This window comes from Nicotiana tabacum, chromosome 8 (assembly GCF_000715075.1).
Source record: "Nicotiana tabacum cultivar K326 chromosome 8, ASM71507v2, whole genome shotgun sequence".
NCBI lineage: Eukaryota > Viridiplantae > Streptophyta > Magnoliopsida > Solanales > Solanaceae > Nicotiana > Nicotiana tabacum.
In genome coordinates this window covers 83,855,207-83,871,613 of record NC_134087.1, presented here as the reverse complement: position 1 = coordinate 83,871,613, position 16,407 = coordinate 83,855,207, and the positions used below count along the sequence as shown (strand labels likewise).

General features: G+C 41.8%; 1 protein-coding gene and 1 non-coding gene across 2 annotated transcripts; one reads left to right on the top strand and one right to left on the bottom strand.

Moving 5' to 3' along the window:
- Positions 1-10,452: 10,452 nt before the first annotated feature.
- LOC142163744 (small nucleolar RNA R71) lies at positions 10,453-10,559 on the bottom strand. Its single transcript, XR_012694674.1, has one exon. It is a non-coding gene; the product is annotated as a small nucleolar RNA R71 (small nucleolar RNA).
- A 4,027-nt stretch (positions 10,560-14,586) lies between these two features.
- On the top strand, positions 14,587-15,476 carry LOC142163193 (uncharacterized). Its single transcript, XM_075220452.1, has 2 exons — positions 14,587-14,694; positions 15,075-15,476. The coding sequence occupies exons 1-2, from the start codon at positions 14,587-14,589 to the stop codon at positions 15,474-15,476; spliced, it is 510 nt and encodes a 169-aa protein (XP_075076553.1).
- Positions 15,477-16,407: the final 931 nt, after the last annotated feature.

Sequence of the window (16,407 nt, the reverse complement as noted above, 5' to 3'; positions counted from 1 at the left end):
GTTGCTCATGACTAGTGACACCCCGGTATCGGACTGTGTTGGGTTGTATTCCGCAAATTGTTTTGTATTGTCACTGCTTACTTTTGAATTTATATCATGTTTAAGACTAAATGCTTATTGTTTAATTGCTTAAAACTAAATCTGAAATGTGTCGGTTGGCCTTGTCTTCATGAGAGATGTCATCACGATCGGGTCCGCGTTTGGGGGTCGTGACACAATCTCATCTCAAATTTAAAAAACTCTTATAATTCTATTTTCTAAATTGGACGGCATTTTCAAAAAATTATGTTATGCTTTCAAACTTAAACTAACTGCTCTCAATTTAAATATTAATCATAGAAAAATATTTCTTAATTGTTAGAACACATTATATCTAAATATTATAGTAATATTTAAATACAAAATATTCATTTACCCGATTTATCAATATTAATATGACTTTATTTTTTTGTTATTAAAACATCGTTTAATAATTATTTAATTTTTTGTTATATTATAAATAATTTGAATAATTTATTTAAGATCTTATTTTGTTGCTTGAATTTTTTTTATTTTTTAAATTCAATAAGTCTTTAATATCTTAAGTAAATTTTAGTTTTCTTTTATATTTTAACTTATTCTCAAATATAAATAATCATAGGTTATCTAAATTTACGTCTTTCTATATTTTTATTTTTTTCTATTATAATTTTTTAATTAAATTTTTACCTCCATATTTCTAGCTAATATAAAAGAAAATCTATGAGTAGATATATATATGTATATATATATATTAGATTTGTCTAAAATCTATTTAGATTATGTATAAGATTCATTCAACTACTTTTATTAATTATGTTTCCAATTATAATTTCTAATTATTAATGTTGTCCTAAAATTGTCGAGTGACTTCATTTTGGGAGCGGATTTGCTCCAGTGAAAATTTCTCAGGTAATGTTTGTTTGACTCAAAAGATATTAAAACTTTTTTGAACAAATCAATCAAAGATGAATGAGGTCAATCTTAGTCAAACACAATTAATTATGGATCGAAAAGTTAACAATAATGATTGCATATGAGACGAAAGAGGCAAGATTGATCTTATTTAGATTTAGTATTGTCTTTCTAATCAATTGATGAGGAAGTAAATTTACATATATTCCTCAAGGTCATTTCCTCATTTTCTTGAAGATATAAGGAAGGAGCTTTTTTGTTATCCGTTTTTGAGAGAATGGATGAATTCAGAGCTTTTTTTGGCTATATATAGTCGAGGCCCTTTTACCCTTTGCTTGAGTCGATGCTTTCTTGTCACTAATGTGTCCTGGTCGTGATTTTTGGCGTTACTCTTTTCGATTCGTCGAATGGCACAGAGGAGAAATGGAGTGGGCTCTAGTGACTTTCACTGCCCAGTTACTGAGACGGGGTGTTGGGCAACCTGGGCGTGGTGGTCATATTTTGACCAATACAGTTAGTCCCTCTGTCTGTCGGGGTCGTCCTATGTCAAACTTCGGCAGACGGATCATGTTCGTTACGAAGTCGAGAGAAATCTGGCCTATAACTTTCCGTTCCTTAGTCGTATTTTGTGGTTTTGTAGCGTAGTGGTGGTGTCCTTTCGATCCTCGTCGACCGTTGCGGCAGTTTCGGAATCGAAACGTCGGTTGGCGTTGAAGCGTTGGTTCGTGGTTACCATCATTATGACACACGTTTCTAGGAGCCTAAAACGTTTTGTGCCTTATCAGATTCGAATGACGACTCCTGGGTTCCGTGTTTGGGGAATTTGTGTCTCTTATAAATAGAGAAAACTTGTCACTTGATTGATTCACTCATTTTTCGCTTGAGAGAGTTCTTCAGATATAACTTTTTGTGATACCTCGAATTTCTACTTACCTTCTTGTCCATTGAAATCTTTCATCTCTTTTTCTTATTACTTTTTTGGCGCGTTTTATGCTAAGAAATGGCTGGTGAATCTTCTCGCGACAATCTTCCTGCCACTAATCCGGTGTCGGAGAGTTCTGTTCAGGACACTGGAGGGGAGGATGCGGCGGAGGATGAGGAGATTCCCTCAGTGGTTGAGATCTTGCCTCGCCCAGGGAGAGAGGCGACTGACTTCAGTTTTAGCGGAGGACCGGAGCCGGAACCTGTCCCTTCCGTCGTAAGGGAAAGGGGGATTGTAGAGTTGAAAGAAAGGTGGGGAATCCCCAATTACATCGATATGCGGCCGGTGAAGGGGGACGACATAGTTCACTTCGATCGTCCGGGGTACTGCGTGTTCTACGCCTACCCCTTCATTGTAGGGTACACACTTCCTCTTTCCATGTTAGTGGTGGATTTTTGCCGTTTCTACGAAGTGTGCTCTGCCCAGCTTTTGCCTTATTTGTACAAGTTATTCCTTATGCTGCTCAAGTATGTAGAACTTGCTGGTCGTGATGTCACTTTGGACTATATGCTTAGCATTTTTGCTACTCAACTGATTCGCGGTTCGATGATTCACATGCGTCCTCAGGGGTCGAGGAGTCTGGTGGTGAAGATGGACGACTGGACCAACCGTTGTTTCTATGAAGACCCAACGGGATTCCCTGAGAGATGGAACTTCGCACGTAAGTTTGTGTTTTGTCAGTGAAATGTTCGACCATTTTATGTGAGTACTAAACTTTATCTCATCTTTGCAGCTGAGAGATTGCCCCTCCGCTTGTCGAAGGTATCTGTGAATGGGTGGAGGCCATACTTCCCCATACAGTGGGGATTTGCACATGGTCGACCTTTCACGAGAGGTTCGGATGCAGGCCCCTTACAGGTGAGATGGCGCCTTTGCTTACTGGTTTTTCTCTTCTCCCCCTCTTTTTCTTTGTTCAGCCTCTTATGTGTCATTTGTCCTTTCCAGGGAGAGTATGGAGGGCGAGGGCTCCTCCGTTAGCTTTTTGCCAGTCGGCCGCATCTGCTCACCCTATTACGGTACCCATTGCTCAACCTTCATCGAGGGCCACTTCAGTTGAGTTTGAGGCCTTGGTTACTCCAGTGAGGGCCGCTTCTAAGTATGAGGTCCCGACCGATGTCGTTCGGCCAACGGGCAAGTCACCATCTACTGGAGAGGAAGAGGGGCCGTCGAAGAGGCGGAGAGTAGAGTTTGAGACGGTGCCCCCACAATAACTCATCTGGATAATTCTCCCCCGACGGGCTCTAGAGAGGGTGCTGTTGTGGCCCTACCTATAGGGACGGAGCAAACCGTTAGAATGGTCAGTGTCCGCGATCAGCAATCAGAAACTCCCGCTGCCGCCTTGGCTCGATTGGAAATTCCTGCCGCTATTGGTTACTAACAACCTGTCGCGGTGGAGAGTTAGACTTCTGGGGCTGCCGTCGTAATTTTGGATGTGCCTTCATCTTCTTCAGCGGGTCGTGCTTCCTCTTCAGTGGTAGAGAGGGGAAAAGACGTGGTGGTTGACGACTATAAATCTGAGTCAGATCTGGACCCTGATGATGTTAGGATGTTTGAGGAGGGTCTTACTCATTCGGTGGTTAATGCGGGGGGCTCGGCCCGTATTCTTCAGATCCCTTCTGGCGTTAATCTTTTGGTGGAAGGGGAAGACCTGGTACCTCAATTCAGGTTGTTATGCTCTGAAGCTGAGAATGAGTCCCTTCGATCTATTCCTGATGCGAAGTTGATGGACGAGGTGGCCGTCATGGCCTTAAGGGTACGTTACATTTTGTTTTGCTTTATGCTTTCGCCCTTCTCGAAAGTACTAGTTTAATCTTGTCTTTTACGTTTTCCAGACATATATGGTGGAAGTGGAAAACATTCTCAGGGCCAATATCCGAGCAAGGATTTTCTTGAAGATGCTGGAGAAATATCGTTGCTACCGCGACACCGATGCATGAGCGGCTGAGGATGAACCCCCATAATTGGGCTCTTGGTGAGGAGCTGGAGAGGAGGGACCAGGAATTGATGCAGACCATCCGCAACAAGAGCGCATTCGAGGAGCAATTTTTAATTAAGGACAAGGAGCTCGAGCTGGGTCCGGGGGTTGCAGCGGAATGTGAGCATCTGTAGGGTAGGTTGAGGTCGATGCAGTTGGAGATGGAACCAGAACTTGATCAAGGTCGAGGCGATGAGCGTGGACTGGATGCAAAAATTGACAGCGATGGAGAGCAAAATCACTGGGTTGGAGAGCATTAAGAGTGCCTGGTCCAAGGCTTTGGTGAGGGCGACTGCCCAGGTGAACACCATCCGCGTTCTCCAATCCGAAAAGGAGTCGGAGAGAGCGACAACTACCCTCATGGAAGCGAGGCTCGAGGAGCGCATCAATGTGATTGAACATGAGGCATCGGTTCTAGGAGATCGGGTTGCGGCCTTGGAGGTAAAAAATGAGCAATTACAGGCTCAGGTTGAGTCATCTTCTACTGCCGTTCCTCGCCAAATGCATGAGCTTTGGATTATTCTATTGAAGCCCAGCGGGACATATATAAGAGTTTGTGGGAGGCGGGCACCGTGACTGAGGCTGCTTATGAAGAAGAGCGAGCGAATGCTTGGGAGGCTCGCGTTAACTGTAGATATTATTCAACAACGCCCGAAGCGAATGGGGATGCGGATGATGGTAATAGAGAACCTCTTAGAGACGGTGATGATAGTAGTGATGGCAACGGTGGTGATGATGTCGAATGAAGAATGTTGCCCTTTGTTTTTATTTTCATTTTGTTTGTCGACTGTCGTTCGTTCATTTTTTATTATTTAGTTTCCCTGGGCCATATGTAAGCGGCGGTATCCCGTACTGTGACTTTGCGTGAATAAAAGTTCTTTTCTTCGCTATTTGCCTTGTACTGCACTATCTATTTCAACTGTTCATGGCTTTGGTGTAAGATAGATGCTCGTCTGACAAGTCCCAGTTTTTCTTTTCTTCCGGTTGTTGTCGACCTTTAGGGGTGTCATTTCGAACCTATCGAAATGTCGGCCCATCGTTGTTCGAGCGAGGTTGAACTCTTCTCTTTTTTGGTGAAGGCCCTCGGCCTTGAAGGGTGTTATTTTGAACTTATCGAAATAACAGTCCGTTGTCGTTCGAGCAAGGTCGAACTCCTCTTTTTTTTTTATTGCGAAGACCCTTGGCCTTGAAGGGTGTTATTTCAAACTTATTGAAATAACAGCCCGTCGTCGTTCGTCGTTCGAATGAGCTCGAACTCTTCTTTTCATTTGGCAAAGGCCCTTAGCCATGAAGGGTGTTATTTCGAACTTATCGAAATGATAGCACGTCGTCATTCGAGCGAGGTCGAACTCTTCTTTTCGTTTGGCGAAGGCCCTTAGCCATGAAGGGTGTTATTTTGAACTTATCATAATGACAGCATGTCGTCGTTCGAGCGAGCTCGAACTCTTCTTTTCATTTGGCGAAGGCTCTTAGCCTTGAAGGGTGTTGTTTCAAACTTATCAAAATAACAGCCCGTTGTCATTCGAGCGAGGTCGAACTCTTCTTTTCATTTGGCGAAGGCCCTTAGCCTTAAAGGGTGTTATTTCGAACTTATCGAAATAATAGCCCGTCATCGTTCGAGTGAGGTCGAACTCTTCTTTTCATTTGGTGAAGGCTTTTAGCCTTGAAGGGTGTTATTTTGAACTTATCAAAATAATAGCACGTCGTTGGTTAAGCGAGGTCGAACTCTTCTTTTCATTTGGCGAAGGCTCTTAGCCTTTAAAGATGTTATTTCGAATTTATCGAAATAACAGTCTGTCGTCGTTCGAGAGAGGTCGAACTCTTCTTTTCATTTGTCAAAGGCCCTTGGCCTTGAAGGGTGTTATCAGGAACTTATCGAAATAACAGCCCATCATCGTCCGAGCGAGGTCGAACTCTTCTTTTCATTTGGCATAGGCCCTTAGCCTTGAAGGGTGTTATTTCGAACTTATTGAAATAACAGGATGTGGTCGTTCGAGCGAGGTCGAACTCTTCTTTTCATTTGGAGAAGGCTCTTAGCCTTGAAGAGTGTTATTTCAAACTTATCGAAATAACAGCCCGTCGTCGTTCGAGCGAGGTCGAACTCTTCTTTTCATTTGGCGAAGGCCCTTAGCCTTAAAAGGTGTTATCTCGAACTTATCAATATAACAACCCGTCGTCGTTCGAGCCAGGTCGAACTCTTCTTTTCATTTGGCGTAGGCCCTTAGCCTTGAAGGGTGTTATTTTGAACTTATCGAAATAACAACACGTTGTCGTTCAAGCAAGGTCGAACTCTTCTTTTCATTTGGCGGAGGCTCTTAGCCTTGAAGGGTGTTATTTTGAACTTATCGAAATAACAGCATGTCGTCGTTCGAGCGAGGTCGAATTCTTCTTTTCATTTGGAGAAGGCCCATGGCTTTGAAGGGTGTTATCTCGAACTTATCGAAATAATAGCCCATCGTCGTTCAAGCGAGGTCGAACTCTTCTTTTCATTTGGCGAAAGCTCTTAGCCTTGAAGGGTGTTATTTCGAACTTATCGAAATAACAGCCTATCGTCGTTCGAGCAAGGTCGAACTCTTCTTTTATTTGGCGAAGGCCCTTAGCCTTAAAGGGTGTTATTTCAAACTTATCGAAATAACAGGCCGTCGTCGTTCGAGCGAGGTCGAACTCTTCTTTTCATTTGGCGAAGGCTCTTAGCCTTGAAGGGTGTTATTTCGAACTTATAGAAATAATAGCACGTCATCATTCGAGCGAGGTCGAACTTTTCTTTTCATTTGGAGAAGGCTCTTAGTCTTGAAGGGTGTTATTTCGAACTTATCGAAATAACAGCCCGTTGTCGTTCGAGCGAGGTCGAACTCTTCTTTTCATTTAGCGAAGGCCCTTGGCCTTGAAGGGTGTTATCTCGAACTTATCAAAATAACAACCCATCATCGTTCGAGCGAGGTCAAACTCTTCTTTTCATTTGGCGAAGGCCCTTAGCCTTAAAAGGTGTTATTTCGAACTTATCGAAATAACAGCACATCGTCAGTCCCAATTTCTGGAAAGTTGGTCATATTTCGTGGGAGTCCCAGTCCGTTTGGTATTGCTTGCACCAAATGGTGCAACGCTGGTGAATACGAGGTGTTGATGCTTCGTTTAGGTTCGTCCTGTGTACGCCTCATGGTTTTCTTGTCTAACTCATGCCGTCCAGCTCAAATATGTTGTTGGCAGGAAGTTTTTTAGCTGTGTTGAAGCAATTTTTGTCCTTCAGTCGAGATGTTCCTGTGTACGCTTGTCCACGCAGGTCTTATGTGCTTGCCTGGACAAAGAGTGGGAGGTGAGGATGAGATTTTCTTCACAACTACCCGGTGATCCGGGGGGGGAGGGGAAATACAGGTTGGTAACATCGTTTACTTTGTTTAGTATATTGATGGTTGATGGGGCGAAGATTTTCGAGCCCAGTGATCTGGCTTGACTCTTCTTCCTCTTCTTCGATGCTCTTGTATCTCGCGTGGGTTGGGTTTTTCCTCCACGCTCCTTTTGGTGAGTGATTGTATTTCTTGATTTCGATCTGGGAGAAACTAGGAATTTTTCACTAAGAAATCCCCACAGACGGTGCCAAATTGTTTGACTCGAAAGATATTAAAACCTTTTTGAACAAATCAATCAAAGATGAAGGGGTAAAGCTTGGTCAAACATAATTAATTCCGGATCGAAAATTTAACAATAATGATTGCATATGAGATGAAAGAGGCAAGATTGATCTTATTTAGATTCAACATTGTCTTTCTCATCAATTGATGAGGAAGTAAATTTACATATCTTCCTCGAGGTCATTTCCTCATTTTCTTGAAGATATAAGAAAGGAGCTTTTTTGTCATCCTTTTTTGAGCGAATGGATGAATTGAAAGCTTTCTTTGACTATATATAGTCGAGGCCCTTTTACCCTTTGCTTGACTCGACGCTTTCTTGTCACTAATGTGTCCTGGTCGTGATTTTAGGCGTTACTCTTTTCGATTCGTCAAATGGCACAGAGGAGAAATGGAGTAGGCTCTAGTGACTTTCACTGCCCAATTACTGAGACGAGGTGTCAGGCAACCTGATCGTGGTGGTCAAATTTTGACTAATACAATGTTCAATAGTGGGCTTGATGTTTGAACATTTGTCCAGAAAAGATTAAAGGGACTAGATTCATTATTCTTTAATCATTATATTTATTTCTATTAAAAAGGTAAAATAAATAAAATGGAGCCCTATTTTTACTTTCATTTGCCTCTTTTTTGTATAAAATGAAATTCACGATTAAAGAATAACATTCCCATCAAATCATTGCTACTTATTTGCTTTTATTTTTATTTTACCCTATTTACGTAAAAAATAAAAAATTATGATCAAACAAAGATAAACTCTTTCAAAATTATTCCCGCTAGTTTAATTTATTTACCTTTTACATGTAAATGAAAACACTTAAGGAATAAATGTTCTGTCAAATCGTTTCTGTTGGATTTTTCCTATTTGTTTTCATAACCATTGTTTTAATACAAAAGCTTTTTCGTCGGCTTATTTTATGTTTTATATGACCCTGTAAAATATTTTTCTCGCTTGCTTGTTTCATTTTATTTATTTTATCTTTTTAAAATAGAAGCAAAATTAAAGATCTAGTCCTTCAAATGTTTTCGTAAAAATAGTACAACTTAGCTATACTTTATTGTTATATGAAGGTTAAATGACAACAAATGGCTCTAATTATGAGTTTTGTGCTTTGCAGGAGCAAGTCCTGACTATGAGGATATTAAAGAGTGTTTGGAGTTAATTTGGAGCAAGGAAGGCCAATCAGAGTTGAGTGCACGCGAAAGAAGAAGAAAAAAAAAATGGAAGACAACTGAGCTCCAGGAGCGTGGGCCAACCGTGGCCGCGCTCAGGCCGCGCACAACAGGCAGAAAAGAATGCATTATGCGCGGTCCAACCGCGGTCCAACTGCAGCCGCACTTGTCACTCTGAGGAATTTTATTTCAGGGGTAAATTCGTAAGTTCGGGGGCGACTCTCCTTAACCTATAAGAAGCCCAGCTCGCCCAAAAATAAGGTATCAAGGTTTTTGAAGGATTGTTGAAGGCAAGAACAGGCAAGAGGCGAGGAAGAAGATTCGGCATAGAGTTTTAGCTTTCTTCCTCTTGTTTTTATCACTGATGATGAATTCTACTGTTATGATTGTGAAAATGATTATGCGTAGCTAAACTCTTAATCTAGGGTTTTGATGGAACCTCTTGGAGGATGAATTTCTTGATATGTTAATATAGATTTGCCATAGTATTTTCTCTGTTTGTTCAACTATATTGTGATTGTTGTTGATTGAAGGGCCCTCAATCAGCTGTGCCTATTTAGTATGAATTACGCGGGGGAGAGTTTATATTTACGTAGTTATTGAACAACATCACTCCTAACATATATGAGGGATCAATACGAAGGGTTTAAAGGTGGTTAGGGATAACGAAATCTTGGGTGCAATCTAATTGAGCTGTAACTAATGCTAGCTAGCATAATTCGGGAGAATATGTCTAGTATATTGTTGTAATTACTCGGGAGAGAGTTACGACAAAGAGTGCTCATGGTCGATAGAGAAGACTTAGGCAAATTTATAGCAAACATAGCGGAAAAGATTTTGACAAGAGGGAAAATCATAACCTTAGATCATTCTGATTCTTGCTTACAAACCGTTTATAGCTAGTTCTTAATTACTGCATTTTTATTACGTAATATTTAGTTAATAAACACCCAATTTATTACTCAAATATCTCTGAAGATTGCATACGTGAATTTCTGTGAGTCCAACAGCTGTGATCAGTAGGTTAATTCCCTATGTTATTTGACTCCGAACTTGTTAACCGAAATATATTTGCAACAACCACTTTGTCCTTTTTATAAGGCATAGTTGGGTGTGATCAAATTTTTGTACCGTTTCCGGGGAGTTTGCAGTTAAAAAGAAGAGCAAAATTCTTAGAGTAGTCAATTTTCATCAATTTAAACTGACCATTGAAATTCTAACATTTGTAGTCGTGGTTGTTACAGGTGCATGCCTAGAAACTCGTCAAGAACTGGTGAATTTCTCGAAGCATTATCAGATCCTGAGAACGTTTTCAAGGCATTGAATCATGCAAATAGGAAAGGCAAACAACAATAGAACTCAACCGAAAACATTGAACCAGACATGGAAGACGATAATCCAAACAACAGAGACAACGTGAATGACCCAAACGATCAGGGTGTGGTACCTCTTATGCCAGAAGTAGCATATGACTGGGCATAACCCACCGCTGACAATTTAGCAACTACTATTGTAGTCCCTCAAATTCAAGCAGATTCATTCCCGATCACAAATAACATGCTACATCTATTGCAGAACAAGGGACTATTCTCTGGGTCATACGTTGAAGATCCTCAGCAGCATCTCAAGAATTTCCTGTGAATTTGTGCCACGCAGAGGCAACACAATGTGACACCAGAAGCAATACGTTTGTTGTTGTTCCCACTCTCAGTGACAGGAGCTACTCAAACTTGGCTTAATTTCATCCACCCAACAAGACTGCTCGACAAATTGATGAGATATTGAGCTTCAGACAGAAACCAACTGAAACGCTACATGAAACGTGGGAGAGATTTAAGGGTCTGTTGGTTACGTATCCACATCATGGTATTCCATAGCAGATGTTGGAGCAAAGATTTTACATGGGTTTAGCAGATACTTTGAAAGCCAATGTTGACACTTCAGCAGGTGGATCATTTTTGAGCAAGACATTCAGAGATAGCAAGATCCTACTTGACAAGATGGCACAAAACTCAGAATGGACAACAAGAAATACTCCAATCACTCCGGTGGTTCACTCAGTGGCTCTTGACCCGGCCAACTCCATGGCTGAAAATATGGCCACTCTACTAACACAAATGAGCATCCTCACCAAAAAGGTTGAAGAATCAGGGCAAAAGCAGCAAGTACACATATTTGATGCAACTAATGGGGGTTTATGTACATCATGCATTAATCAACCATGTGTCTGCTCGTGGAGTGCTGAAAGTGATAATCAACAATATCAGGAGAACATGAATTATGTGGCCAACTATGGGGGACCGAGACCAGGTGGTCAGAATTGGGGTCAGCAGAATCAACAATACATACCAACTCAGCAATAGTACAATAACAACAATAATCATGGGCTATGTGACCACAGGGGCAAATGATGCCTTACCAAAGGCAATAAAGGTACAACTAGCAAAATCAGCAGCAGGCTTATCAACAACCCCCACAACAACGGATTGTGAGACATGAAGATGGGTTTGCTAAACTCGAGAGAATGATGCAACAAGTGATTGGGTCCACTGGAAAACTAGCTAACAGAGTAGACTCACATGAGTCAGCAATAAAGAATATTGAGATCTAGTTAGGATAGATTTCTATGGCCTTAAATAATCGTCCTCATGGGACGTTACCTGCAGACACCCAAATCAATCCAAAAGAGCAGGGCCCGAAGCAGCTGATGGCAGTAAGTATCCAAAATGGTAGAGACTTAGATCTAGAGCAAGAAATTTCTTGTGAAAGCAGATCGACAAAGACACTAGTGCCAATACCCGTTGAGCTAGACAATTCAGCAAGGTTAACTGAGGTGACGGTACAATATGCATAAGAGAACACCAACAAAGCAGAGGAAGTTGTGAAAGAGATGGAGGTTGCATCGGAGCCGACAGTGGAAGCAATGCTCGAATAAGAAAAAAATCAGATCACAAGGAAGAAGCGACCTCCAGCACCATTCCCACAGAGATTGGCCAAGTATCAAAAAGATGAACTGTACAAGAAATTTTTGGAGATGTTGAAGCAAATTTAGGTAAACATTCCATTGATTGATGCTTTAAAGGAGATGTCTGGTTATGTAAAGATGATGAAGGACTTGATGTCCCGCAAGTTCGACTTTCAAGACTTGGCCACGGTTACACTAACTCAAACCTGTAGTGTTGTTGTGACGAGACCCATAGCTGAGAAGCTGTCTGACCCATGGAGTTTCACAATCCCTTGCACAATAGGAAACTTTGCATTTGCTAAGGCACTATGTGATCTAGGAGCAAGCATAAACCTTATGCCCCTAGCTATCTACAAAAGGCTAGGCATTGGAAGAGCGAGACCCACGTCTATGTTACAATAGCTAGCTGACCGAAGAGTGAAGAGGCCCTCTGGGATTCTAGATGATGTGTTGGTACAGGTGGGGAAGTTTGTGTTCCCAACAGATTTTGTCATCCTTGACTGTCGGGTTGATACGGAAATTCCCATAATTTTGGGAAAACCATTCTTGGCCACTGGGAGAGCCTTAATTGATTGTAAAACTGGAGAGCTCAAGATGAGATTAAACGATGAAGAGATAACATTCAACGTGCAGAAATCTATGCGAAGACCATGTGAATTTTTTAATTGCTCTCTAATAGATGCGGTGGATGTAGTCTTGGAGGAGGAAGATGAATCTTTGAACATTAAAGACCCTCTAGCAGCTTATCTCATGAACTTAGACGAAGCTAATGGTGAAGACTTGGCAGAGTGGGTACTTACTCTTGAAGGCCTAGGTTTTTGGAAAAGGGATCTTGAATTTGAGCCTTTTCACTTAGAGAAAAGAAAAACTCCTCCAGCTAAGCCATCAATAGAAGAGCCACTAAAGTTGGAACTGAAAGCACTGCCATCTCATCTTAGGTATGTATTCTTAGGACCTAACTCAACTCTACCTGTTATTATCTCATCCAGTTTGTTAGATGTGCAGGTAGAACAACTTTTGCAGGTACTGATTTAGTGCAAGACTGCAATTGGGTGGACCATTGCAGATATTAAGGGGATCAGCCTGGCCTTCTGTATACATAAGATTCTGCTAGAAGATGGGCAAAAACCTTCTAGAGAATATAAAAGAAGGTTGAACCCTAACATGAAAGAAGTGGTGAAAAAGGAAGTGATTAAATGGTTAGATGTGGGAATCATATTCCCCATCTCTGATAGCAACTGGGTTAGCCCAGTGCAGTGTGTACCAAAAAAGGGAGGTATGACGGTAGTGAAAAATGAGAAGAACGAGTTGATCTCTACACGAACATTCATAGGCTGGCGAATATGTATGGATTATAGGAAGTTGAACTTGGCCACCAGGAAGGACCATTTCCCACTGCCATTCATTGATCAGATGCTAGATAGATTGGTAGGGAGGTCACACTTTTGCTTTCTGGATGGATACTCGGGGTATAATCAGATTTCCATTGCCCTAGAGGATAGAGAGAAAACATCATTCACATGCCCTTATGGAATCTATGCTTTTCGGCGAATGTCATTTGGCCTATGCAATGCACCCGCCACATTCCAAAGGTGCATAATGGCCATCTTCACAAATATGGTAGAGGAGATAATGGAGGTTTTCATGGATGACTTCTCAGTGGTGGGGAATTCATTCGATGATTGCCTTGTGAATTTGAGGCGAGTTTTGAAAAGGTGTATCGAGACTAATCTGGTACTCAACTGGGAAAAGTGCCATTTTATGGTACATGAAGGTATAGTCTTGGGGCATCTAGTATCAAGTAAAGGTATTGAGGTGATGTGCAAAGGTTGACGTGATAGAAAAGCTCCCTCCACCAACCTCCGTCAAAGCAATCAGAAGTTTTCTTGGACACGCTGGTTTTTATAGGAGATTTTTAAAAGATTTTTCCAAAATTGCTAACCCCTTGTGTAAATTACTTGAAAAAGATCACCCTTTTGTGTTTTCTGATGACTGCAGAGTAGATTTTGAGGAATTAAAGAAGAGATTGGTAACAACACCGATCATAGTTGCCCCCGACTGGGAGCAACCATTTGAACTGATGTGTGATGTGAGTAATTATGCTATGGGAGAAGTTCTTGGGCAGAGAAAAGATAAAATCATGCATCCAATATACTACGCAAGTATAACGCTGAGTGGAGCCCAACTAAATTACACTATGACCGAGAAGGAGATGCTAGCAGTGGTGTTTGCATTTGACAAGTTCAGTTCATACCTGATAGGCTCAAAGGTAATAATTTATACTGACCATGCTGCTCTCAGGTACTTCATTGAGAAGAAGGAGTCATAACCGTGCCTGATTCGATGGGTGCTACTACTTCAAGAGTTTGATTTGGAGATCCATGATTGAAAGGGAATGGAGAACCAAATAGCTGATCATTTGTCTAGGCTGGAAGGAGCTGAAAAAAAGGTTGAGGTAGAAGAAATTCTGGAAACTTTTCCAGATGAACAATTGCTAGCCACGAGTCTCGAGGAAGCACCATGGTATGCAGACATTGCAAACTACCTGGCGAGCAGTATTGTTCCTTATAACCTTTCATCTGCTCAAAAGACAAAGTTCTTTCGTGGTTGTCGCATGTATTATTGGGATGAGCCTTATCTATTTAGGATTTGTATTGATAATATGATCCGAAGATGTATCCCCAAGATAGACCAGTCTTCTATTTTGCAGGAATGTCACGCATTACCATATGGTGGGCACTTCGGCGGAGTAAGGACAACTGCAAAAGTCTTGGGGTTGGGGTTCTACTGGCCAACACTGTTCAAAGATGCACATCTATGGATAAAGGAGTGTGATGAATGCCAACGAACTGGGAACATATCTCCCAGACATGAGATGCCCATGAACCCAATTCAGGAGGTAGAAGTGTTTAATGTATAGGGCATAGAGTTCATGGGGCCTGTCCTCAGCTCATATAGAAACAAATACACACTCATCGTTGTGGACTACGTGTCCCAATGGGTAGAAGCTGCAGCACTCCCTACAAATGATGCAAAGGGGGTAATTGGTTTTTTGAGAAAGAACATATTCACCTGATTTGGCACCCAAGGGTAACAATCAGTGACAAAGGCACTCACTTTTGTAATCAAGCCTTCGCGAAGTTGTTGGAGAAGTATGATGTATGCCACAAGGTGTCCACCCCATATCATCCACAAACAAGTGGGCAAGTGGAAGTCTCGAATAGAGAAATAAAGAGTGTGCCGACTAAGACTGTGCATGCTACTAGAACATATTAAGTGAGAAAGTTAGATGATGCACTTTGAACGTATTGAACCGCTTTCAAAACTCCAATTGGCATGTCACCATACAAGTTGGTGTTTGGGAAGGTGTGTCATTCACTATTAGAGTTGGAGCATAAAGCTTGGTGGGCATTGAGACAGTTGAATCTTGATAGTGAAGCAGCTGGAACAAGTAGAGTAACAGAATTGCACGAGCTTGATGAGTTTCGCTACCACGCTTTTGAGAGAACAAGACTATACAAGGAGAGAATGAAGATGATGCATGATAGGAATATTATTGAGCGGAATTTTAAACCTGGAGATACGGTATTGCTATACAACTCACATTTGAGGTTGTCTCTGGGCAAATTGAATTCACGATGGTCAGGGCCTTTTCGTGTGGTTGAAATTCACCCCACGAGTGCAGTAGAGATTGCTGTGAGTAATGAATCTCACATATTTATAGTCAATGGGCATAGATTAAAACATTATGTGGGCATGGAGGAAGCAAAGGAAGCGTCAGTGACCCATTTGATCGAGCCTCCAAAGTTGAGCGCACCTTAAATACGCTTATCTGCGTCGTGCCGCGATGTTAAATCAGGCGATTCATGGGAGGCAACCCATTGATTTGTTGTATTCGTCATGCCACGACATTAAATAAGGCGCTTGTTGGGAGGCAACCCAATGCGTAGTGATTTTTAGTGTAGCTAGAATTTGTTATTTTTATTTTTGTAAGTACTAACAAGTGCAGGTGAGCTTGGGCGAGTAATAAGTCCACCAGGCGCTGAAGGGATAGGTAAAATTGAGAAATTCCGAAGCCCAGGTGCGCGGCCGCGGTTGGACCACGGACGGACCGCGCAAATTGCCAAACATTCTGCCTCACGTGTGCGGCCGCACTCGGACCGCAGTCAGACCGCGCACGTAGCTCCGCCTGCAACCTTAGTTAAAGCTATTTTATTTATTTTGTTCTTTTAATTCTAATATTCTAATTCTTATTCCCCCCAGGCTTAAATAAGGTTGTACTGTGGGCCGGTCTGGGCCCGGGACCGGCCCAGGACCGCAGTCCTAACGGGCCTAATGGGCCGATTCAAGTGGGCTTGGGCTTAAGTGGTGCAAAAGCCCGTGACGGGCCGGTTCAACAGAAATAGACCGTGAGCCCGGGACCGACAGGCGGGCCTGGGCCGGTTCAACCGGGCCTAACGGGCACCAACGGCTATTTTTAAAATTTTTTTTTAAAATGCCCAACGGCTAGATTTTAAAATCTGACCATTGGGCTTCAAAATTGGTTCGTTATGCACTTTAAAAAATAGTCATTTGGCCCCCAAACTTTGCTTTAACCCCAAACTGTTTATAATTACACTTTTTCCCAATTCTCAACTATAAATACCCCCCCCCCCCATTCTTTCATTTTTACTCACAAATTCATCAATCTCTCTCTAATTTTCTTCTATAATTGCTTACTTTATTATTGCAATTTCGTGAAAAATTGTGAAGT

What these genes read in the sequence shown, in the direction of transcription:
- LOC142163193 (XM_075220452.1), top strand. Translation starts at nt 14,587, where the DNA reads ATGGGGCCTGTCCTCAGCTCATATAGAAACAAATACACACTCATCGTT. An exon ending in CTACAAATGATGCAAAGGGG is followed by an intron (nt 14,695 to 15,074) that starts GTAATTGGTTTT and finishes GCATTGAGACAG; the next exon opens with TTGAATCTTGATAGTGAAGC.